At 34.1% G+C, this 26,464-nt stretch overlaps 1 protein-coding gene and 2 pseudogenes across 1 annotated transcript; all 3 read right to left on the minus strand.

Moving 5' to 3' along the window:
• Positions 1-985: 985 nt before the first annotated feature.
• Positions 986-20,577, minus strand: LOC114397285 (annotated as a pseudogene).
• On the minus strand, positions 9,320-11,216 carry LOC114395461 (annotated as a pseudogene).
• Positions 20,578-21,684: 1,107 nt separating the features above from the next.
• LOC114395460 (protein SRG1-like) lies at positions 21,685-24,626 on the minus strand. The gene is made up of 4 exons (XM_028357248.1): positions 24,242-24,626; positions 23,037-23,281; positions 22,634-22,958; positions 21,685-22,238 (listed from the first exon to the last, which is right to left on the minus strand). The coding sequence occupies exons 1-4, from the start codon at positions 24,521-24,523 to the stop codon at positions 21,966-21,968; spliced, it is 1,125 nt and encodes a 374-aa protein (XP_028213049.1). The 5' UTR covers positions 24,524-24,626; the 3' UTR covers positions 21,685-21,965.
• Positions 24,627-26,464: the final 1,838 nt, after the last annotated feature.

Below are 26,464 nucleotides of genomic sequence, written 5' to 3' on the forward strand. Positions count from 1 at the left end.
GAGAATTGAATGGAATGACATCTTTTTCTATTGCTGCGTAACAGTATTTATACACAAGGGTTATCAGTATATTTGAACTGATAACAACCTATAACAACCAGATAAACTAGATAAGATAAATTACAACTTATCAACAAACATTTGAATAAGCTGATAATTTAGCAACATATTTGAATAAACTGATAGCAAAATCAAGCTGGCACAACTGATAACAATCCTTGATACTAGGAGATAAGATGAGGTTCAGCTGGCTGGTATAACAATAAGGTATGCCCTAAACCAAGTGTCCACCAAATTACTAAAGATACTTTGAAATCCAAAGAAAACACACTCTGTTCACTTATAATGGCATAGTTTGATATTTTTCCACCCAAACAATGCGACATATTGATCAATGTCTCCACTCTCCAGGAACTAATTGCCACTCCGACACCTAACCTCCAAATCAGACTTAACATGATTTTACCCTTGTGTCAACCTTTGGGTTTGATGGAAATAGTATTTAACTACTCTTAATAGATTAATATCTTTTATCAAGTAATTATTATTTTTCTAAAGTATTATTATTAATAAGTAAAATTAATTTTGAAAGCCTAAAGCAAGAGCTTTATTGACCTTATCCTTAGGCCGGCCTTGCATTTCAACATTAAAGTTCAGTACATGATTGCATCACGTATATCCAGCGATTTGGCCATCCAACTCCCATTCCCTACCTATTTATTAGCTCTTTTTATGTAAATTGAAGAATTCACTTACATGTCGAGTTGAGATTAGTTATAATCATAAAAATGTGATAATCTTAGATCATATAATAATTTTTGGTTGAAAAGGCTTGGATAGAACTGGCAGCATTGCAACTCAACCGATGTGAGTGTCAAGATGATTCTGCGATGAATGATCAAGTTTGTTTGGATTTGATTCATAAAGGGAAGTACCGTGCTACTCAGGAAAAAAAAAAAAACTGAGATGGGGATTGCAAGCTTTGTGGAAATAATAACTGCAGAGATTACGTTACAGAGGTTGGTTCACAATGAAATCTTACTTGCAGTTGGGCTTGGATTAAGTAGAGAGTAGAGATTCTACTCTAGATGAATATGACATTTATTATACAAAATATGACAAATACAATATGGCATTTATTATTATACACGGATCAAAATATGACAGCATGAGGGAGTACTTTCAAACTTTCTTTTCTTTTCTCATTTCTCTTACTGGGCCTTTGCTTTTCTTAATCATCTTGATTCCTTAGATCAGACTCCTTTAACTTTGCCTCATTTAGGTGTGTTTTTCCCTCCAACTTCCTTTTCAGAGATTGTCTCAAATAATCTCCATACCTTACTTTCTGAAACAACTTGGGGTTATGAGAATCTATCATATGATCAAGTGGCTCAACTTCCACGTCATGCTGTGGGCACAAAAATAATCCATAAGAAATCCTTTCCTTGTTCTTATTTGTCATTGCTCTGTGTTCTACACTCTTGTATTTGCCATTACTCCATATCTGCCATGATTGCAAATGAAATAAACTTTAAGTGTGAATAGTTAAATAACTTTATCTTTTGGTACTACTTTTTAATTTTAATGTCTTTTTTTATTTCTATTGTTCTCTTCGTGTTTACTAAAACGATAGGATTAAATATGGTTTCAGTCTCAAAGATATTTGATTTTATGAAAATGTATCATATATGATCCCAATTTGCCTAAATAGCAAAGTAAAAGGAGACAACTATCATACATGTTTCCATATATGAATGACCAAAAGAAAACAGAACAAAATTTTATAGGACTGAAAACATACATCACCCTGTTTGCAAAAATTAAAAAATATATTTAACCTAAAGGATGACTCAAGTACCTCAGTTACATCTCCAACATTGACAACTAGAGCATCTGGTATTGGGTTCACTGGCACCCATCCTCCTTGGTGTCGAATTTCTAAGCCAGTTACATCATCGTCTTGCATAAGCAAGGTGATGCTGCTTGTGTCAGAATGTGGACTCAAACCCTGCACTTGTTCAGGTGTGCTTCAAGGAGGATAATAGTTCAGTCGTAAAACTTGATACGATTCTTTATGTAGTCCAAAAAGAACATGCTTCCGCATTCCCATAATCACTGACATTGAACTAAGCAGTTCCTCCCCAACTCGTCTAACTTCACTTGCATAAGCCTCTATTATCTCCCTGCATTAGTAGATGTATTTCATCATTTGATCAAAAGTTGTGTAAATGTTGAACATGTTTGGATAAGCTTATTCAGAATCATTTCTAGGAGGAAAAAAAAATGAAATGAACTTTTCCATAAGTTCAAATTAGTTTATCCATAAGTGAAAAATGATCTTTTAAAGAAGCTATAAAAGAAAACTTCTACAAATAATCTTATGCATAAGTTAATTTTAGTGTATGGAGAAACTCATTTCATTTTTCTTCTTATTTTCTTATTCTAAAGGTGTTTTTGGAGAAGTTTATCCAAATAGACCCATATTTATCACTTGTGAGGAGTACCTACATGAATCCCTCTGGAGTTTTAGGCCAAAATTGAAGCTTTCTGTACTGGGTGGGGTATGTGATTAATATTAGTGAATCTGACCAGTCAAGTGTCTGCTCTCCAGAAACTACACAACCCTTCCCATAACCATGTGTCTCACTTGAAACCATTGCATACTTGTTCTTCTCTTCTATTGGAAGATTGAAAAACTCAGATGCTGCATCCTTCATTTTCTGCATAAGCTCTGTTTGAACACCATGATTTACTATCTACAAGCAAATGTTAATTGCAATTTCAAGCAATATTAATATTTGATGAAAACCAAGCAAATATCTCGTTTTTGCATGGATATATGTCAATGCCATGGACTAATTACGTAGCCCCAAAGCTCAAGTTTTTTTGTAAAGATACATGAAAAAGTTTTATATTATATTTCTAGCATTACCTGAAAGAAACCCCACTCCTTGCATGCTACGTCAAATTTTAACAACTCCTCCTTGTTTCCATTTGAGAGCAATGCTAAATCAATGACAGGGATCTCAGATGAAAGGTGAGGCATATAATTGGCTTTCTCCAATTCTTCTTGACTCGTCACATATCCTATAGGCACATGCAAAGGATCATTCCTTACCATTTCTTGAACATTTTCTAATGGTATAGATGGAGCTAAAGTGGGTGCTTCCTCCATTTCAGTCACTAAATCTTCATCCACATTGAGACTCATCTGCTTAGACTCTTAGCTTTGAGAGTTAGTTTTGTTTCTAATGGATATTTACATTTTTATAATTAAGCAAAAGCCTCTACAGTGTTTACATTCGTTATTGGAGAATTAGGTAAGCTGGAAAGGCTCTACAGTTTTTACATTCATTATTGGAGAATCAGGTAAGCTGGAAAGCCTCTACAGTGTTTACATTCATTATTGGAGCATTAGGTAAGCTGGGCCCCAGAAAGAAAGGAAAATCTTCCATTTGATTCCAGCACGTTTTAGCCATGAGTTACTCATTGTATCTATCATTCACAAATAGAAAAAAAAAAAAAAGAGAAAACCTTATTTTATTATTACTCTTTTTATCTTTCTTCTTTTAGGTCCACTTAAAATGGGTTGAATGTTTAGATTTTTTCTTTATTTTTACTTATCATATCTATTAGTCATGGATTATTACTTATTGCACTTATCATTGAAAAATAAGAAATAAGAAAAAAAAAACTTACCACATCTATTACTCATTTTATCTTACTCTCTTCTTTTCAGTCCATCGAAAATGAGTTGAAAGTTTAGAGAGAGATATGTCTCTCACACCGTGAGACAGTGAAATTGAGGTTCGAATTCATTCTCTTTTTTCTCTAACGCTTGGAAATCCTAGTAAAACAACAAGAGAAAATGTTTGAGGAATTTTAGAAAAAATGCTACAGATGTTTCTATTGTTGTCGGACTATACACGTAAGCATGCTTAGAGGTAAGAGATGAATTTATTACAATTGAGATTAAAATGAATATGTGTAAGGATCTTTAGAGGATCAAATGGAGATTTATTTTGGAATGTTTACTGTATTGTAATTATGCCTTTATGATTATAATCACGAGATTGCTATGTTTGATAGACCAATTGATGCCCTGATGAGAATTGATTGATAAAATTGAGTGCTCTTGATGTTTTCGTGTCTTTTAACCTATGATTTTGATATGATTATGTGAAATTGTTTGAGGGTTTTACTCCCCATGTTGTGAGAAGTATTTTTGTATAATTCGTTTGTATTTTGGATAATGTTTACTAGATTAGCGTGAGAATTAGATTGTTGGAAATGTTCTTTGTCATGTTTTGGTCTCATAAGTTTATTATGTATTGATGATTATAATACATATATATGTATATAAATTGTTAAAATAAATAAGGAATTAATAGTTCAAATGATAAAATTAAATTGAAAGAAATCAATATAATAAGATTCAACGATAAACACCTTCAATGAATTTTTAGTTTAATTATTTATTAACTCTTTTCAATTGAATATAATATAGTTCGGTTTAATATATACATGTTTTGTGCCATGTAAATATTAATAATGTCTGATATTTATATGATTCATGAGGTGTGATAACATGTTGCGTTGGGATTAAACCATTTAAATGAAATTGAGTGTATGATAAATTGATATGTGTTGAATTGTAAGATATATTTATATTGAGATTTTGTACGTATTGAGTTGTGAGCTATGATACGTGTAACGACCCGCCTCGTCGCTACGATATCACCACTCTAATAACTCAAGCAATTAAATTCTTTTTCTTTCTTTTTTGAAAACGCCATTATTTTGCTTATGAAAATCATGATAAATTTGAATTTCACAAATATGTGTGTGTGTGTGTGTGTGTATATATATATATATATATATGTCCCCAAATAGGCACCGATGTTTAACCGAATACATGAATATTAATATAATAGTTCAGTACACATCATACCCATAATGAAGATTAAGTCAGTTCGAACATATAATTAAATCTGTGAATTACATCCTTAATCCAACAAAAGAAACCATGAACCACTATGGAGGAGTTGATTAATAAAACACAACTCTCTCCTTAAAATAATCCTAACGTCATCACGTCACCTTGGTGGCTCCTCAACAGAATCTCATCCCTGCACCCTACTGCTATCATACTGCTCCCACGAACAAGGTTCGCGATCATCACAGATATTAACCACACGATACAAAATTGCAAGGATAAATTCATTATAAAAAGAACCAATGTTAAATCCAAATAATCACAATTAGCAAGAAAACGTAAGCAAACATCATGAGCTTACACAACATCCATTATCCAACACTCACATCCAACAATTGTTCATTGTCCACATTCAACAATTATTCATCATCCATATTCAACAATTACTCATCATCCATATTCAACAATTACTCATCATCTATCCATGGATCCAATCAAGACTGCACAGAATAATGCATGCATCTAACTCAACTCTCAGATGCAATGTGGTACGTACCAACAACAAATCCTAGGAAATAGCCTAAGCGTGTCCACACGACACTCTCACTTAGGAAACCATGCAGAGTTCGTCGAGACTACCCGGTTGTGCACGTAACTGCCCCCCATAGGTGATCAGCCTGGGGCCAAAAGGAGTTCCCTATCAAGTGACAAGCCCCCTCAGTACAAAGTACACTCTGCCACAATTATTCTATTTCCTGTGTCGTATGAGCTATGAACATGGCCAAAAGCAAGTGCCAAAGACCATGGACCAATTAAAGTGCCTAAGCATCACCTCAGAAATACTTAGATTCTTTAACCACACTTGTCACCCACGTCTGGGCCATCCGACAAGGTCAGTGCACTCCACCCCCCATGAACATACACTACATATGACATATGAACGTGGCCCAAAGCAAGTGCCAAAAACCCTGGAAGGTCAGTGCACTTCTCCCCCACAAAGATACACAACATCCAACGTATGAACGTAGCCCAAAACAAGTGCCAAAGACCCTAGAAGGTCAGTGCACTTCACCCCTCACGAACATACACAACATCCAACGCATGAACGTGGCCCAAAGCAAGTGTCAAAGACCCTAGAAGGTCAGTGCACTTCGCCCCCCACAAACATACACAACATCCAACGTATGAACGTGGCCCAAAGCAAGTGCCAAAGCATTTCCAACATCAATCAACATTCCATTTTCACATCATTCTTAACATAGACATCATCTCGTCTCAATGACGTTATCAACAACAACAACAACCTCATTTCATATTCACATAATCATCAACAATACCATCAATTCATGTTGACATGGTCTTTATTAACAACGTCATCTCAAATCAATATCAACATCATCACATATCAATTAAAGTTACCAATAGCAACATCAACAATGAGTCGCATTCCGCATGTAAATATATTTTCCATGCCTGAGGTTCACACTCCCCAAGTCTTCAAACAACACAAGTTTAATAAACAATAATGTTATTCATCAACAATGGATATATCGCACCCCATTCGTTAAAAACATAGTTTTTCTTGAAAGAAAATCAGCATGCAACAGGGACAGACAGATATTCTCATAGCTAGGTTCCCTGACCCTAACTGTGGTGTCAAAATGGTAAATTTTATAATAACTCCCCTCACCTACCGTGAGCTCTCCGTCAGTTCCTCTTTGCGTCACTTAGAGGTCTCTCTCCCATTCGCGCTTGTCGGTCCAACGCAAGTCTCTATATGCCAAAACGAAGGAATTTTAGCATAGGTTTCAAAAACAAGGTCAAAGGCAACATTTGGGATCAAATACCACAGTCAAAACATAAAGGGCTGAGGGGTGGTTCGGATTCTACAAATGGAAACATCATTTTGAAATTTCGATCACGCCAATGTGACCGGGGTTCAGTGAATGCCGCAAAAACAACCTCAAGGTTTTAAAAAGATAACTTTTACAATGTCTTATTCTCTAGGGTTTTTCAAAGGAAGTGTAAAAACACTCCTTTACAGTACCCAACATATAAGAGACACTAAGAGGAACTCAAACTAGTTAGGAGAAGACTTATAAGTCAAGGTTACCTCAGAGAAACTTTGAAATGGAGGATTAAGGGATTTTCTCCATCGAATTTTCAAGGAGGACTCTGAGGATTCTGCTCCGATTAAAGTGTTCCTCTTGGTGTGGGGGTCCAACGGCAAGCAACGACGGCCATTGGTGGTCTTGGGTGGTGGAAAATTAGGTCTAGAGTTTGGGAGAAGTTTTTGGGAGAAGAGGAGAGTGAAAGTCGTGTTTTTCACGCTAAGGACGTATTTATAACCTGCAACTTTCGCTTAGCGGACTTGTCTCGCTAAGTCGAAGTCCACTTCTTGCGCTTAGCGCAAGGATTTAGGCTTAGCGCAACCCCTTCTGCACTAGGGCTCGCTTAGCGCACCCTCTGGGGTCTCAACGCATTTCCTCTCGGTTGGAATTAGGCTTAGCGCAACTTTGGGTTGCTCAGCGCAATTCCCCTCGGTTGGAATTGCGCTTAGCGTGCATTTTTCACTTAGCAGGAGACTAAAAGTTATTATTTTCAAGATCCCAACAGTCAGGCTGTTGAAACATATCTTATGGATATCCAGACAAAATTTGAAGACGATCCAACGGTTAACGAATCCCGTATTGTGATTTCATTGAACTAAGTTTTGATAAAATCTAAAATCTCATACTTTCAACTTAGCTCAACAAAACTCCACATAATTCAACATCCATATTAAGAAATTCACACATGACTAGTTCAAGGCATACTTCAACTCATTCAAGTCTATCATATAGTCAAACAACACAATAAATACAATTAAACATCAATTTATAACTTATAATATCTCAAGGTGTTATAATACGTACAATCACACAACTGTAAGACCCTTTAAGGGTTAGGAGTTAATGCGCGACGAGTACTGTGATGAGATCCACTGTGAGAACCCGATGAGTTGAATCACTTTGAGGCACGATGAATTAAAATGATTTTGAAAACAATTGAGTAGTTGTGTGTATTGCATAGTTCAAACTTCAGTGACACATATATGATTTTAAATGTATGTTTTAATGAGATGACTAGTCATATGAACATAACATATTAGTATTATTACTATGTGATATCAATATAATGCATGATGCATGATAACATGATGTCTTGGGATTATGAAAGTGTGATGAACTGTGTGTTGAGTATGTGTTAAATTATGAAATCACACGTGTATTGAGATGCTGTGTGCATTGAGTTGTGAGCTATCAACCATACAATCACATGACTATAAGACCCTTTACCAGTGTGTGGTCTGTCTTGTCATGTACTCCTAGCCGTCCGATGAGGTTTTTCACTGACATGGTACCACATTGCATATAGGATTGAGTCTTAGTGTATCTGTTGCATAACGCCTATGTAATGATCATTGAGACTTGTTATGTGATGCTGTCTAAGGAATTGTGTAAATGTGAGATGTGATATTGTATTTGAGATGTGTTGTCTTGAAAATGTGATTAATCTTGAAGGCGTGGAATGTGATTTGTGATTAAATTCTAGGACAAGTGATGTTACGTGTTGAGTGTTAAAATTATGCGAATTGTGCCAAAGTTGAGCCTTGTTATACTTATATTGTTGTTATAATTATATTTTTGTTATATTTATATCACACTTGCATGCTTCCGTTTATCTCTATTTGTTGAGGAATGTGATCACTTACTTCTTGTGTGTTGTTTGTGTTTGAATCCTCTGATGATCTCGAACCTTGTGTTCGTGGGAGCAAATGACTAGGTGGATTGTTTTAAAGAATCTCATGCTGGAGGATATCAGGACACAATACTCTTCTAGGATGTGACATTGGAGCATGAATTTTTGTTTTAATTGCATGATGTTTTGAATATATTATTTTACTTTATTTTATTCTGTTGCTTAACTTGAGTTCTTTTATAAACTTGAACGATTTTGTTTTGAGTTGAAAATTTTTCTGAGAAGTTTTATTTGATAACATTGAAGCGAATGTGGACCTTTTATCCACGTGGATTTAATTATGATTTTATTGAATAAAATTGATTTAATTAGATTCCACATTTTATATGTTTTTTTTCATTTATTTGCATGTTAGGGTAGGATGTCACACTATTCATTAATGGGGATTAGTTTATTGCCAACATGTTTTTGGTGGAGACTAGTTTATTGCCAACTTGTCTTTGTTGGAGATTATTTTATTGTAACTTTTCTTTGATAATTGAGTTTGGTTTCTAAAGGATATTAAATTTTATAAGCACAATCTTTTTATTGATTGGTGGAGAGTAGGTAAGCTGGACTTCATACAAAATCACGGCAAAGAGAGAAAGCAGAAAAAATATTTGATTCCAATTTCCAAGTCATGGGTTACTTATATTCGTATGTTCACTGACTCTTCTATCCCATTTTTTCCTATTTCTTTACCAATTTCCAAGTCATGGGTTATCACATCTATCACTCTCTTTATCAGTTATCATATGAATATGTGAATGTCATAAACCATACAATAAGTTCTCATGTTTTAAGAGGCTCGGTGGATCTGGAAGCTTGAAAACTCAATTGATGTGCGTGTCAAGATAATTCTGCAATCAATGATTAAGTTAGCTTGGATTTGATTCATAAAGGAATGCACCATGCTTCTCAGAAAAAACCAGAGAAGAGGATTGGAAGCTTTGTAGAATTAATAGCTGCTGAGATTACCGAAGTTGACTCAGAATGAAATTTAAATTTCAGTAACAAGGACTTGTATTCCTCTATTATCTCGCTGCATTAGTAGATGAATTTCATCAACTCATCGAAATCCGTGTACATAATTTTCAATTGTCAAGAGTACCTTCTTGAATCCCTCTGGAATTTTAGGCCAAAATTGAAGCTTCCTGTACCGAGTGGAGTAAATGTGCAGCATCAGCACATCTGACCTGTCAAGTGTCTGCTCCTCGGAAACTAGATAACCCTTCCCATATCCTTGTATTTCATTTGAGGTCATTGCATTCTTGTTCTTCTCTTCTATTGGAAGATTGTAAAACTCAGATGATGCATCCTTCATTTTCAGCAGTTCTTTTTGCACGCAATGATTTAGTATCTGCAGAAGTAATCGAAATCTTGCAGCTTTTGATGAAAATCAAGCAAAGATCTAACTTTTGCAAAGATGTCAATGTCATGAACTAATTACCCTAAAAGCTTAAGTTGTTTAAGCAAAGATATACTAAAAGTTTTACATTATTTTGCTAACATTTCTTTGGGCTTGAAGCATGGAGACAACTAGGCTCGAACACACCCCCTTCACAGATACTTGTTAGAACAGGCCATATGATACCATGCTAGATTTTACCTTAACCAATTAGTATTAAGCGAGGGTGCCAGATATGTATTTAAGCAGCATTGCAGAAATTGTCTAATTGAGGCTATCTGGAACTTTCCAATGCCAACATTTTAAATTAATTAATCTAAAAGCTTAAGCTGTTTAGATGACAATACATGAGTGATTTTGGTTATATATGGTATCTCTAACAATCAAATATTTCGGTTATATGGGACAGCACTAGAGTATTTTAGTTGAGGTGGCCGAATAATTTTCTTAATGGCTTCGATATTTCGTATCGGTGGAGTGTCCAAGAATATCAGTATCAAATATTTATGGAATACAAATAGTGAAGTAAATTGAAGTATCGGTGCTTCATAGAATAAAATACTATTAAAACAGTTTCTTATTTCCTTCTTTTGTTATTCTAAAACTTTTATGTTATATAACTATTATTTTATAAATTCAGAACTTTCATAATCATTCAATAAGTAGGGTGACATATAAGGCAAATTTATATGTAGTTTTGGTTTTACAAAAACTAAATCAAACTTAATTCTGTTGATGAAGAATTAATTACCTGAAAGAAACCCCAGTCCTTGCATGCTATGTCCAATTTCAACAACTCCTTCGTGTTCCTATTTGAGAGCAGTGATAAATCAATGACAGGGATCTCAGATGAAAGGTGAGGCATATAGTTGGCTTTCTGCAATTCTTCTTGACTAGTCGCATATCTTTTAGGAACCTGCAAAGGATTATTCCTTACCACTACTTCTTGAACATTTCTAATGGTATAGATGGAGAAAAAGTGGGTGCTTCTTCCACTTCAGTCACAATCTTCATCTACATTGAGACTCATCTTTGTTCTGCTTAGACTGTTAACTCTGAGAGTTAATTTCGTTTCTAATGGATATTTACCTTTATAAGCAAAGCCATTCAATAGTGGGAGTTAGCTTATAATGAACGCGTCTTTGGTGGATATTAGTTTATTGTTAATTCGTCTTTGGTGGAGATTAGTTAATTGTCTACCTGTTTTTTATAGTTGAGCTTTTGTTTCTAATGGATATTTACTTTTATAAGAAAAGCCTTTTTATTCATTGGTAGAGATTAGGTAAGCTGTTATACGTACAAACTAAGAGCAATGAGAGAAAGGAAAATCATCCCTTTGATTCCCTTTTGTTTTAGTCGTGGATTATTTTAGTAGTATGTTGAGTCGTGGATTATTACATTTATCACTCTCTTTATCTTTTCTTTTTTCTCTTTGGCTAAATTAGAATTTTGGTCTCTTATCTACATTTAGATTTCAGTTTGGTGCCTTAATTTTAAAATGTTTCACTTTGGTTTGGTTGAGAGGATGGAAATAAAAAAGAGATATTTGAATTAAAGTAAAGATGTTTGGTCTTTTGTATAAGACCCTCTTGTATTAATTATTTTTAGACTAAAATATTGTTGTTAGTAATTTAATCTAAGGCTGCATTTTCTGTGTTCAAGGGAACTCGAAAAGTCATCTGAAAAATGGTAGCCTCGTACTTTTTGTTATTGGGTGTTTGGAAGATAAATTATAGTATGGTCCGGGATCATACAAAAGTTTCTTATGTTTGGAGAGGCTGGAACTGGCAGCATTAAAACTCAATTGATTTGAGTGTCAAGATAAGTCTGCAACCAATGATTAAATTGGTTTGGATTTTATTCATAAAGGAAGTACCATGCTTCTCAGGAAAACCTGAGATGAGGATTGCAAACTTTGTGGAATTAATAACTGAAGAGATTACAGAGAAGTTGGATCAGAATGAAATCTAAATTTCAGTGACTAGGACTTGCATTAAGTAGAGTGGACACTCTAATCTAGTTCACGTAGATGATAGTAGTATTCATTATTATACCAACACAATTGACATTTGATAAATCAGCATGAGGGAGTACTTCTAAACTTTCTTTTCTTTTCTCAATTTCTCCTAATTGGGCCTTTTTCTTTTCTTATTCATCTTTATTCCTCATATCAGATTCAGAATCCTCTGTCATTGCCACATCTATGTGTGCTTTTCCCTCCATTTTTCTCTTCATAGATTGTCTCAAATAATCTCCATACCTGACTTTCTGGTACAACTTGGGGTTATGAGAATCTATCATATAATCCAGGGGCTCAACTTCCACATCATCCTGTGGGCACAAAAATAATGCATAAGAAATCCTTCTCTTGTTCTTATTTGTCACTGCTCTGTGTTCTACACTCTTGTATTTGCCATTGCTCCAGATCTGTCATGAACTCATGATTGAAAAAGGAAGAAACATTAAAGTGTGGATAATTAAATGAATTAATCTTTTGTTACTACTTTCTAACTTTTAAGTCTTCTCTATAATATGTTTTAAGTCTGTCCAAATAGAAGTCTTTAAAAATTGTCTTCTTTTGGTTTCTTACTTAGAAAATGTATCATATGAGACTTTATTTCCATAAAGAGAAATGCTAAGGATACTCTTTTCAACACTCGCTCTATGATCAACAAATTTGGTGAGTCTCACTTATCATTAATGATTATATCTTTTAATTTAAATGAGATCCACCAATATTGGCGATTGCCAACAAATTCAGTCAATCACAAAGAGTGTTACAGAAAGTGTAGGTAACATTCCTCTTTCCACAAATGAGACACTAAAAAATGACTATTTTATGAAAAAGAGAATTAGACCTAGGCACATTTCCATAAATGAAAGATCATAGGAAACAATTTTCTTTAGAAACTAAAAACGAACATTGCCCTACCTATTTATTGGAAGGTAGGAACTAAATACATATTCGACCCAATGAGATAATTCAAGTACCTCAATCACATCTCCAACATTGACAACAAGAGCATCTGATATTGGGGTCACTGGCACCCATCCTCCTTGGTGTCGAATTTCTAAGCCAGTTATATCATCATCTTGCATAAGCAAGGTGATGGTGTTGGCATCAGAGTGTGGACTCAAACCCAGTACTTGCTCAGGTGTGCTACAAGGAGGGTAGTAGTTCACACGTAAAGCTTGAAGTGATTCTTGATGTAGTTCAAGAAGAACATGTTTCTGCATCCCCATAATGACTGACAATAAACTAAGCAGTTCCTGACTAACTCGTCTAACTTCACTTGCATATGCCTCTATTATTTCCCTGCATTAGTAGGATCAATTTCATCAACTGATCAAAAGTTGTGTATACAATTTTCAATTTTGAGGTGTACCTACTTGAATCCCTCTGGAGTTTTAGGCCAAAATTGAAGCTTCCTATACCGGGTGGGGTAAGTGACTAACATCAGTGCATCTGACCAGTCTAGTGTCTGCTCCTCAGAAACTACATAAGCCTGTCCATAACCTTGTATGTCGCTTGAGTCCATTGCATATTTTTTCTTCTCTTCTGCTGGAAGTTCAAAAAACTCAGATGCAGCATCCTTCATTTTCTGCAGAAGCTCTTTTTGAACACCATGATTTACTATCTGCAAGTAAAAGTTACTGCAATATCAAGCAATTTGATGCAAATTGGACTTGGATTGCGTGTAGTCAGGCTTCACACATTCAAGAATGCAGGAAAGATCTAGTTGCTAATTTTTTTTTCTTCTTATTAGTTTTATAGAAGTTGAGAAAAAAATTGAGGGTCAAGATTTTAGTTTCTTTCTCTCTTGACCATAGAGAATCCCCATCTGTAAGGATAGATCCGGAGTTCCTAGAGTCAGTTGAGGAATTCACGCATTCAGTCAATTAGAATTGTTGGATGAAGATCGAATGGTTCATATTTCATCTTGGCAAATCCAATTTTAAATGTGTTTGCCTAGATAAAAAAGAAACCATAGGTCATTATGACAGTGTTTTACTGTAAGTTGTGTGTTAAAGTAGACCACATATCTCATTTAATATGAAAAAGGAAATTAGTATTGATAACAATATCAATCAATTAGTGGTTAATAAGAAATAGAATATTCTTATACTAAATACAATATCAAGAAGATGTAGTCTCGTGTAATCTCACACTTCCCCTCAAGTCCCTCAAGTTAGAACATATGTGTGATATGAATTAAACTTGTTACAAATGTGGTAAACCCGATAGAATCTAAAGATGGGTCAAGTTCTATGGGTGTGATGGCGAACAAAAGTGGTGACGTGGTCCAAACAACAGGGGCACAACCTGGGTACTGTTCACCTAAGAAAAGAACTATACTAGAAAGGATAAAAATTGCCAGAAAGAGAGATAATTAGCCATACTGTCCTTGGTGGAGAATGACTTTTGTTATTTCTCTGTCAAGAATAACGTAAGCTCTAGATACAATATGAAATAAGAGAAACAAAGGAAAGTTGAGTGAAAATCATTTGTCAGAGTACATGATGAGATGCTCGTTTATATGGACGAATAGTAATAATTACACATAATTTGAGGAGATTAAGTTTGTCCTAAATCAGATCCTATCAAATCAATTTATAATAAATGACATATTTTTCTTGATTTTCAACACTTCCCCTCAAGCTAAAGCTTACTAAGGTGAGAGTTTGTTACAAATAAGGTAACCCCAAGAGAAACGAAAGGCGATTCTAGCTGTGTGGTTGTGCTAGATAAATGGTGGCTTGGCTGCAGCCAACAAAGGCTTGCACTAGTGTGACGCTCGTTGGAGATGTGTCATGAGTTGTCTGCATGAACTTCACGCATCGGTAAAGGACCTTGCGTGGGATCACGTGCACTAGTGTGCTACACACGTGGACGACGTGGAAGTCTTCACGATGGGCGACAATGGTTGAATGTGAACTTTGACAAAAAAACATTGAGAAGTCTGTCACTGATAACTGCTAATTATGAATATATTTTGGGGTTAAATAATATAGGAATTTGTAATTTTTCTCTCATAATTTTTTCTTTTTGAGCAAATAATTGTTAACATCATTTAAGTTTTTGTGTAGAGAATATTAAAAGTGATGAATTTATGATGCTTAGTGAGTAAAATAAAGTTAATTAAGTAAAGCAAGTCAATTAAGGAAAGCAAAACTAATTAAGGAAAGCAAGCTAACGGAGGAAAGCAGAGCTAATTAAGGAAAGCAAGCTAATTGAGGAAAGCATGGCTAATTAAGGAAAGAAGACTAATTGAGAAAAGAAAAACTAATTAAGGAAATCATGACTAATTAAGGAGAGTAAAGGTGGACTTAGTACAAGAAGCCCGCTAACATGCACCTATAAAAGAAGAAGAGAGAAGAAGGAAAAGACACACAAAAATTCTAAGAGAATACAATTCCTTAGAGAAGGCAAAGGCTAAAAGAAGGAGAAGTAAGCATTGAGAGTCATTCCTTCCCTTCATTCCCTTTCTTATCTTTTTCCCCTTTACTAAATATTTCCCTCTTGCAATTGTAAAGTCTCCATGAGAATGAGAGGCTAAACCCCCTTTGTTGGGAACTTGACAGCCAACTACTCTTGATGTAATTTTTCTTCATATCTATTTATGAATATTACATTTGCATTATCTTTTCCTGTGTTTAATATTATTGCTTGTGGCTTGATCACCCATTTGCATGGTAAGTTTTAGGGGTAACATTGAGAAACATTATTTTCTAATAGAATTGGGGAAGAGTATTTAAATAAAGTCATCACTAGGGATATGTTGATATTTGTTTAGTCTGTTATACATCTCTATTCTTAATGCAATTTACTATTTTAGCTCTGCAAAGGAATTTGGGAGATAAAATAAATAAATTAGGCTCTTTCATGCGGGAGATCAAAGTTAGAGTATATTAGTAAATGCAGGTATAAATTGGAAAAATTATAAATACAGAAAAGTCATTAACATTACATCAAGGAGTAGCTCTGGTAGGCTAAGTTTTCAACATTCTCATCTTCTGAATTTCCTTCCATAATAATATTGGACTTTTTCATCTTTTCTATCCTTAATTAATTCATGTTTAATTATTTTTCTTGTTTGATTTAATTTTCACTAATTCAATTTACTATTTTCTATTACTTTCCCAAATCTTTTTTCTTAATTAAATATTCATCTACCTAAGTACAAACAAAGTTCATGTGGATACGATACTCGAACTTCCTTTTTAACTTTACTATTTGGGACAAATTGATGTACTTGCCAATCCATCAAAAGTCACACAAGGGCAAAGTAGTTGCATTGTACTGTTCACGACGAAAAAGGCTTGTGCAAAAAAGGAAATAAACAGGGAACCACCAAACAAACACGGAATGACCCCAAACTTTATGGGTAGCATCAGAATGGAGGGGCGACAACTGTAACACCCCATTTTTCGTAAAATAAATTAAAAAGGATATTAGTTAAAAATAAATATGGTTTTAGGAAAATAATGAGATTTTTGTAATTAAATAAATAAGAAGAAATAGTTTTATTAATTAAAGTAATGGTTTTAAGGTAAATAAAATAAATATATGTTCTTAGAAAATAAAAAAGATGTTTTATTTATTCATTTGATAGGGAGTAAAATGAAGTTCTTTTTTATAAAATAAAGAAAAATAGAGTAAATAATATGCTGAGAGTACCCTAGATATAAATATAGACATATTAGGTTAGTTTTGACATTTACAATTTCTCTTTCTCTCAAATTCATTTTTCCTTCTTACTCTCCCAAAATCTTTTTTTTTTCTCGCATACACCCAAACCTATCCGAGTAAAACTATGATCTTGGACTTGTTAACTGTTGGATCGTCATAAAAATTGAACACCAAATTCAAAACTCATTTTCTCACATTCCTACCACTATAATTTGCAAAATAATGTCTGTGGAGGATGAAAATGTCCATTGCACACAGATAGTGAAATTGAGGCTTCAATCCCTTCTCTTTCTCTCTAATGCTTGGAAACCCTAGCATAACAACCAGAGAAAAGGTTTGAGGAATTTTAGGGAACCACTAGAGACGCCGCTATCATTACTGGACTACACACGTGAGCTCGCTTAGAGGTAATGGATGAATTTATCACAATTAGGGTTAGAGTGAACATGTGTAGGGGATCCTTAGAGGATCAAATTGAGGTTTATTTTGAGATGTTTATTGTATTGTAACTCTTCTTTTAGGATTTTAATTATAAGATTGTTGTGTTTGACAGACCAATTGATGCCCTGATGCAAATTGGTTGATAAAATTGAGTACCTTGGTGTTTTCATGTTTTTTATCTATGATTTTGATTCCATTGATTTTGATATGATTATGTGAAATTGTTTGAGGTATTTTAATCCCCATGTTTTGAGAAGCATTTTTGTATATTTTTTGTGTGTTTTGGACTAGATTTACTATATTAGAGTGATAAATTGTTATATTGGGATCATGAAATTGTGTGTAAGTGATAAATTGAGCATGTATTAATTTGTGGGATACATGTGAACATGTGATGATGGATTGTGACATTGTGAGATTTTAAATTGTAGACATGGGATATGATTGTGAATAAGTGTGTGGTTAATACTTAATGTGACAATACTTGTGTTGTGAGTTGTGAATTATCTAATAGCCGAATTGGTGTTTACATTGAGAAAAGTGTTTAGGCGTGAGATGTTAAAAGGAAAGTGTAAGGTTCCAAGTTAGAAACCCGAAGTGTTAAATTGTAGCGCAATGTGTTAAACATGTTTGAAAATAAGTGTGAGGTTGTGGGGATTGTATAATTCATGAGCAGTGTTTGCGTGTAAATTAAAAGTTGTTTTAGGGGTTGGACCTGAATTAGGAAGCTGAGGCCCTAATAGATTCTTCGGAGTCTAGGCCTTGGGGTAAATACACTCAATTTGAGTGTTCCTTTAAGCATATGTTGATCCCTTATGGTTGGAGCATTCTCGCAAGACAGAGTGACTCTGATTGGTCACCTTATGATTTTATTTAGTGAGAGTGACCTGACATACCCATTGTGTGGCGTGTTTTATTATGTACACCTAAGTGTCCCAATGTTATTTTTCACTGACATTGTACCACATTGCATATAGGCTTGAGTCTTAGTATAATTGTTGCATAATGCCTGTGAATTGTTTATTATGAAATTGATGAGTGTTGTTACGTCTTGAGTCGAGTGTGTGATTCATGTGAAATGTGATTGGTGATTGAAAAATGAATTTTAAATGATAAAGTGGTGAAGTGACGTTGATTGTATTAAGTTTAGCTATGTTATAAATATTTCTATAATGTATTTTGCGTATGTCTTTGTTTATCTGTATTTTATTTAGAAATGTGATAACTCACTCCCTATGTGATGTTTGTGTTTGGATCCTGTGATGATCTCGAACCTTGTGTTTGTGGGAGTAGATGACTAGGTGGATGACTTTAAAGAATCTCATGCTAGAGGACGCTGAAACACAATGCTCTGATAAGATGTAACATTGGGGCATGAGTTTCTATTTTAACTGCATGATGTTCCACACATGTTATTTTACCTTATTTTATTACGTTGCTTAACTTGAGTTCTTTTGTAAATTTGGACGGTCTTGCTTTGAGCCGAAGATGTTTTCAATAAGTTTTATTTGGTAATAGTGAAATGAATGTGACCCTTTTACCCACGTGAATTTGTTTAAGTGATTTGAATAAAATTGATTTAATTAAATTCTGAATTTTTATATGTTTTTCTTAATTATATGTATGTCAGGATAGAGGGTGTTACAACAACACTGGTGGAAGCACGATCCAAACGAACCAGAACAGTGGAGTGAGAAAATGGTGTTTTTTTGCGCGCAATAGATACGCACGTGAAAGAGCACTCGAGCTCTGATGAGGTCACATGACCACCATTGTGTAGATTGGTGGACAACGATGTTGGTGGTTGTGTCACCAGCCAAAAAGGAGATGGAGCTACGGTGGCAAATGGCGGCTACCAAAAAATGATTCACAAAAGGGGAAAGGGTTGTTGGAAAGTTAAAGCAGGTTACCGAAATAAGTACAATGATTGTAAAGGCCCACTCGGTGGGAACAATTTTCGTTATTCCCTCAACCTAGCTCTAGATACCATATGATAATGTTTTATTGTAAGTTGTGTGTTAAAGTATACCACATCTCATGCTATTTATAATATGAAAAAGGAAATCAATATTGATTATAATTTCAATCAATTACTAATTAATAAGAAATAGGATAATCTAATATTAAATACAATATTAGAAATAATAGAAGTAATCTCATGTAATCTAACAGTCATAAAAGACTCAGGTATCACTTGATCATAAAAGAGTCAAGTATCATCTCATGAATTAGTTATACTAAAAGCCTAAAATGAATGCTTTTATGTTGCTGGAGAATGTTATGAACCTCAGTGAAAGCAAGTAGTAAACTCATCCTTGAAAGAGTCACTCCTAAACTAACACACGTTTTAGTGAGAGTGACGTGTGAGTGAGAAGCAGACTCGTCATTGATGGAGCCCTTCATAAACTAACACAGGTTTTCTGAATATTTCTTCTTGTTTAATTTGCATAATTAAGGCTGCCCTTTAAATAGGCTACATAGATATCGTAATAGTTATCCTAATTGATAAAATAAAAATAAAGAGAATCCTAAATGATAGGATCATAACTAACAATTATCCAATCGATCTAAAATTGATAAAATAAAAATAAGATATCCTACTAATTAATAAGATCTCATCTTAAAATAACCCTAATTAATAAAATAAGAATCAGAGATATGAGAAGATAAAGAAATAAGATAAACTAAATAATTCATTTAGATATGATAATCCTATTTTGTGGCCATATCAGAACAATAGATAAAATTTCAAATAATTATTTACATAATCTCTTTTTTGTCCGAAGAAATTATTCATCGAAATAATAAGTTACTATTAATATGACACATCTGAGGAACTAGACGATCCTATTTAGTCAAATAACTAGTGACAAACTCCTATATTCCTTTCATTACAGTATTTGTGAACAAGTGCTCTTTTGTACAGGTTTCCGTTTGTCTATGTTTGTATGTATTTGGAAATTCTATATATTGGCCAAGAATTACCTGAAAGAAACCCCACTCTTTGCAAGCTAAGTCCAATTTCAACAACTCCTCCTTGTTGCCACGTGAGAGCAGTGCTAAATCAATGAAAGGAACCTTAGATGAAAGGTGAGGCATATGGCTGACTTTATCCAGTTCTTCTCGACTCCTCACATATCTTTGAGGAACCTGCAAAGGGTTATTCCTTACCATTTCTTGAACATTGGGGACTGGTATAGATGAAGCAAAAGAGGGTGCTTCCTCCATTTCACTCACTAACTCATCATACTCTACATTGTGACTCATCTTTGTTCTGCTTAGATTGTTGCCGTTGAGAGTTGAGTTTTGTTTTTAATGGATATACAACTACTTATAAGCAAAGCCTTCTTTTATTCGTTGGAGATTAGTTTATGGTCAATTTGCATTTGTCCTTCTTTTATTCGTTGGAGATTAGTTTATTGTCAATTTGCATTTGTTTTGGATCTATTCCAGCTATGCTTCGGGGGTTCCAGAGAAAATAAATTTGCTTAGGTAAGCTCTATCCTTTGTACGAAGTCAGATCATAGAAAGAAAGGAAAATTATTCTTTTGATTTCAACGTGTTTTAGTCTCTTTTTTTTTTTTTTTTTTTTTTGTGAATACGTGTTTTACTTTATGCAAGGGAACTATCTTATTATAAATGTAAGTGCCACAGTAACAGTACTAAAATAAAAATCTTAAACTTGTTGCTGTTGTATTTATGTTTATTTGTACTAACTAGTACCATGCCAGCAAATCAAACAGGCTGCAAGTTTATTTTGAATTATATAATATGTAGAGGACACGGCTATGATATACTTTCTAGAGGAACGACAACCTGGTGGTTCTAAACTCCCGTGAGACTTAGGCTATGTTTCCGTTAAAGTTTGGAAAGTACTTTCATGAGTTTCAATGCACAACAATAGCAAATTCCAATCCACAAAATATAGAAGGAAAAATTGTTGCTTTGGGAAGAGTAGAAGTACTTTTGAACTCTCTTAACTTCAATCCAAACATACTCTTATCTTGGGCACCTCCTATTCCTTGATTATTGAGTGTTAGGAGGAGAAATTATTGTATGATATGAGATTCCTAAGTGCTGATAGTCTCGATCAATCTACAGGGACACAATCAAATTTTATTAATTCCTTCTTGTAAAAATGAAAAATTCGATTACATGTAACATTGAGATTGACTAGGACCATGGACACGTAGCAGTCTCAAACCATACAATAATTTGTCATTGGAGAGGATGGAATGGAACTAGAAGCAGTAAAACTCAATTGATGCAAAATGTCAACATATATCTACACTCAATGATTAAGCATGTGTTTGCGTACGAGTTGCACTCAATGCAACTGGCGTTAAAAAAAAAAAAAGCTTCCCTTACGTTACTTTTGGTTTTTGTCTTGGAAAGTCAAATTTATCTGTTAAACGTGATTTGGATGTGTTTTCAAGCACACTCTAAGTTGGTTTGGGTTTGATTCATAAAGGAAAGTTCATACTTCTCAAAAAACCTGAGATGAGGAGTACAGAGATTACAGAAGTTGGTTTAGATTTTAGAAAGAAATCTAAATTTCAGTGACAAGGATATGTAGTAAGCAGAGTGTAAAGACTCGACTTAGTTTATGCATATTATACAAACACAATTGACACTTGGTAAATCAGCACGAGGGAGTACTTTTACACTTTATGTTCTTCTCATATTCTTTTACTGGGCCATTTCTTTTCTTAATCATCTTTTTTCGTGAGATGAGAATCCTCTATCCTTGCCACATCCATGTGTGTTTTTCCCTCCATTTTCCTCTTCATAGATTGTCTCAGATAATCTCCATACCTGACTTTCTGATACAACTTGGGTTTTTGAGCATCTATCATATGATCAAGGGGCTCAATTTCCACATCATCTCGTGGGCACAAAAATAATGCATAAGAAATCCTTCTCTTGTTCTTACTTGTCACTGCTCTGTGTTCTACACTCTTGTATTTGCCATTACTCCAGATCTGCCATGATTACAAAAGGAAGAAACATTAAAGTGTGCTTAATTAATTGACTTTATCTTTCGGTAACAAAGTTTAAAGCTTTCTATATTTCTGCTGTTCTTTTGTGTAGACTAACAGGTAGAATTAAATATATTATTAATCTCTTTTATATATATATATATGTCAAGTTCGTTTTTAGTCTTTAACAAAATCGTTTTGTGTTAGTCTTTTATTTATAGGAATGTGATGTGTCATGTGTGATTCCTATTTCCACAAATAAGGAACTGATAATTATTTAACACATTTTCATCAATGAATGACTAGAAAAACATGTTTTTTCATAGGGACTAAAAACAAACATCACCCTATTTGCCATAACTAATAACAAATTTATCCCCCACACATAACTCAAGTACCTCAATCACATCTCCAACATTGACAACTAGAGCATCTGGTATTGGGGTCACCGGCACCCATCCTCCTTGGTGTTGAATTTCTAAGCCAGTTACATCATCATCTTGCATAAGCAAGGTGATGGTGCTCGTGTCAGAGTGTGGACTCAAACCCAGCACTTGCTCAGGTGTGCTGCAAGGAGGGTAATAGTTCACACGTAAAGCTTGAAGCGATTCTTTATGTAGTCCAAGAAGAACATGCTTCTGCATCCCCATAATCACTGACAATGAACTAATCAGTTCCTCACCAACTCGTCTAACTTCACTTGCATATGCATCTATTATATCCCTACATTAGTAGATGAATTTCATTAACTAATCAAAAGTTGTGTTATGTATATAATTTTTAATTGTGAGGAGTACTTACATGAATCCCTCTGGAGTTTTAGGCCAAAATTGAAGCTTCCTGTACCGGGTGGGGTACGTGATTAACATCAATGCATCTGACCAGTCTAGTGTCTGCTCCTCAGAAACTACATAAGCCTGCCCATAGCCATGTGTGTCATTTGAGGCCGATGCATACTTGTTCTTCTCTTCTATTGGAAGTTTGAAAAACTCAGATGATGCATCCTTCATTTTCTGCAGGTGTTCTTGAACACCATGATTTACTATCTGCAACCAAAAGTAATTGCAACCACAAACAGCATTTGATGAAAACCAAGCAAACACCTCACTTTTGCAAGGATATCAATGTCATGAGCTAACTATCACAAAGGTTTAAGCTATTTGGTTAAAGACAGATCCGGATTCCTTAGCAAGTTCACGCATTCACACAGTCAATCAATTAGAACTGTTTCATATTTTATCTCCATACATCTGACTTAAAACACAAATTTGAAATGCATACTGTCATATCTTTATCCAGTGGTCTAGATTCATAAATCATATAACTGCGTTTCAATGCAGACAATTCATTTCAAGGTAAAGATACATGATGATTTTATATTTTATTATTGGCTCTTCTAGAGTGAGATGTACTTTAGAGAATACAGTACACTCGCAATGGTTGACTAGGAAATCAACGAAAGAGAATTATGATAAAATCAACTAACAAAATTTAAAGTTAATTATAATCCCAAAAGTTGATTTTTCTAATTAATGATTTTCACTATAATTTATCTTCTAAAGTACACTGCTTTCATTTTAGAGGAGTGAAATCCTTTTATATTATTTTCCTATCATGCCCCCCCCCCCCCCCCCCCCTCACACAAGATTTCTTTGGGCTTGAAGGATCATACATAGACCCACTAGTTTGTGCTAAAATTCTACTTTGTATTAAAAGAATGAGGGGAACGAGGATCTAATTCTAGATCAGTTGATTATAAACCACCCTAGTACAGTAATACTATCTCATGAATTAATTATACTAAAAGCTTGAGTTGTTTAAATGAAGATGCATGAATGGTTTTATATATGGTATCTCTAACAGTCAATGTATTACTGAGAACTAGTTGCACCTATAATATAGTACTTTTCTTTCTATATAGTAGAAGTGCTCTTCTTTGTGCAGGTTTCTGTTTGCCTACTTTTGTATGTAAATGTAATTTGACAATTCTGTTGGTAAAGAATTACCTGAAAGAAGCCCCACTCTTTGCATGCTACGTCCAATTTCAACAACTCCTCTTTGTTTCCATTTGAAAGCAGTGCTAAATCAATGACAGGGACCTCAGATGAAAGGTGAGGCATATGGTTGACTTTCTCCAACTCTTCTTGACTCCTCGCATATCTTTCAGGAACCTGCAAAGGGTTATTCCTTACCATTTCTTGAACATTGGGGACTGGTAGAGATGAAGCAAAACTGGGTGCTTCATCCATTTCACTCACTAACTCATCATCATCTACATTGAGACTCATCTTTGTTCTGCTAAGATTGCTAGCTTTGAGAGTTGAGTTTTGTTTTTAATGGATATTTACTTTATAAGCAAAGTCCTTTTAATTCTTTGGTGGAGATTAGTTTATTGTCAACTTGTCTTTGCTTTGGATCTATTGTGCCTTTGCGTGCGGAGAATCCAAAGAAAAGAAATTTGTATAGGCTTGGCAGGGGCGGACGCACGTTGATAAATAAAAGATATTTATCAAATTAAAGATATTTAATTTTTTTAAGTTAGTTTATTAAATCAAAGATATTTAGTAAAATTAACTATTATGCTAATTGATAAATAAAAAAAACCTAAAGAACATGTAATTATAACAAAAATCATTAGTTTTAATTTTTAAGATAATTTTTTATATTTATTATTTTTGTTTAAATATTAAATATTTACTAATGTTAAATAATATAATGTTAAAAATAACATTTTTTTTATAATTACACGTTCTTAGTTTGTTTTTTTTTTACTAAGGCTACATGTTCATAGTTATAAATCAGCACTAAGTTATGATATTAAAATAATAAACATATAGTATTAAAATAAAATTTTAATGAAATAAATATATAACCCAGAGATAGCTAATGTAATAGGTTGTGCTTCGGGCAATAACTTTATGACTGCTCCTACGATTCAAAAGGATAGAGACAAGAATTGCTTCGGAACAAACAAGTATCTCAATTTGCTAGATTGATTGAAGAGGGTCAGATAGAGACTGGTAGTGGATTAAATCAAGAATCATCTATTACTAAAGCGGGTGACACTCGTTGGGGTTCTCACTTTAGGACTTTCACTAGTTTGATGACTATATATGGTGCCATTATTAAGGTACTTGAAGAAGTCAGGAAAGATACGTCATTTGAAAAATATGGTGAAACTATGGTTTTGCTAGATGTGCTTCAGTCCTTTGATTTTATTTTCATGTTATACCTGATGGTTGAGATTTTAGGATTTACAAATGATTTAAGTGTAGTGCTACAAAAGCGTGATCAAGATCAAGATCTTTTGAATGCTTTATCACTTGTCAAAGCCACCAAAGAAGAATTACAAGAAATGAGGAATGATGGATGGGAAGAACTTATATCTAAGGTTATGGAAATTTGAAATAAGCATGATATTGATGTGCCTGATTTGGATGCACTGTATGTACAAGGGAAGAAACCTAGACGACATGCTACCACTTCTAGTGTTTCTGATTTGCATCATTATAAGCATGATTATTTATTTAGTATTTTAGATTTGCAGTTGCATGAGATCAATGATAGGTTTGATGAAGATAATACTGAACTTTTATAATGTGTTTCATGTTTGAGTCCCTCATCATCATTTGAAGCTTTTGATGTGAAAAAATTATTGAGGATGGTTGAACTTTATCCAAATGATTTTGTAGATGTGCCGAAAGTGGTGGTGCGACATCAGCTTCAGAATTATGTTAGAAATGTTCGATGTGATCCAAAATTTGCAAAGTTAAAAGGACTTTCAGACCTTTGTGCAAAGCTTGTGAAAACAAAAAAGTGCAACACATTTGATATAGTTTATAGGCTTTAGAAGTTGGCTTTAGTCTTGCCAGTAGCAACTGCAAGTGTGAAACGTGTTTTTTCAGCTATGAAGTTTGTGAAGAGTCAACTATGTAACAAAATGGATGATCAATGGTTAAATAATCGTCTTGTAACTTTTATAGAAAGAGATGTTCTTGGAACAATCAACAATGATGTTATTTTAGCTCATTTTCAAAAAATGGATAGTAGACGATTTTTATTGTAAATACATTTCCTTAAACAACATTATTTCTTATTTTCAATATATTTTAGTCTATAATTTCTTTTATATTTTAGCCACACTGATATTTATTGTCTGGATCCGTCCCTGAGGCTTGGTAAGCTGGAAAATAATTCGTTTGATTCCAACATGTTTTAGTTTATACTAG

This window comes from Glycine soja, chromosome 18 (assembly GCF_004193775.1).
Source record: "Glycine soja cultivar W05 chromosome 18, ASM419377v2, whole genome shotgun sequence".
In the NCBI taxonomy this organism is placed as follows: Eukaryota; Viridiplantae; Streptophyta; class Magnoliopsida; order Fabales; family Fabaceae; genus Glycine; species Glycine soja.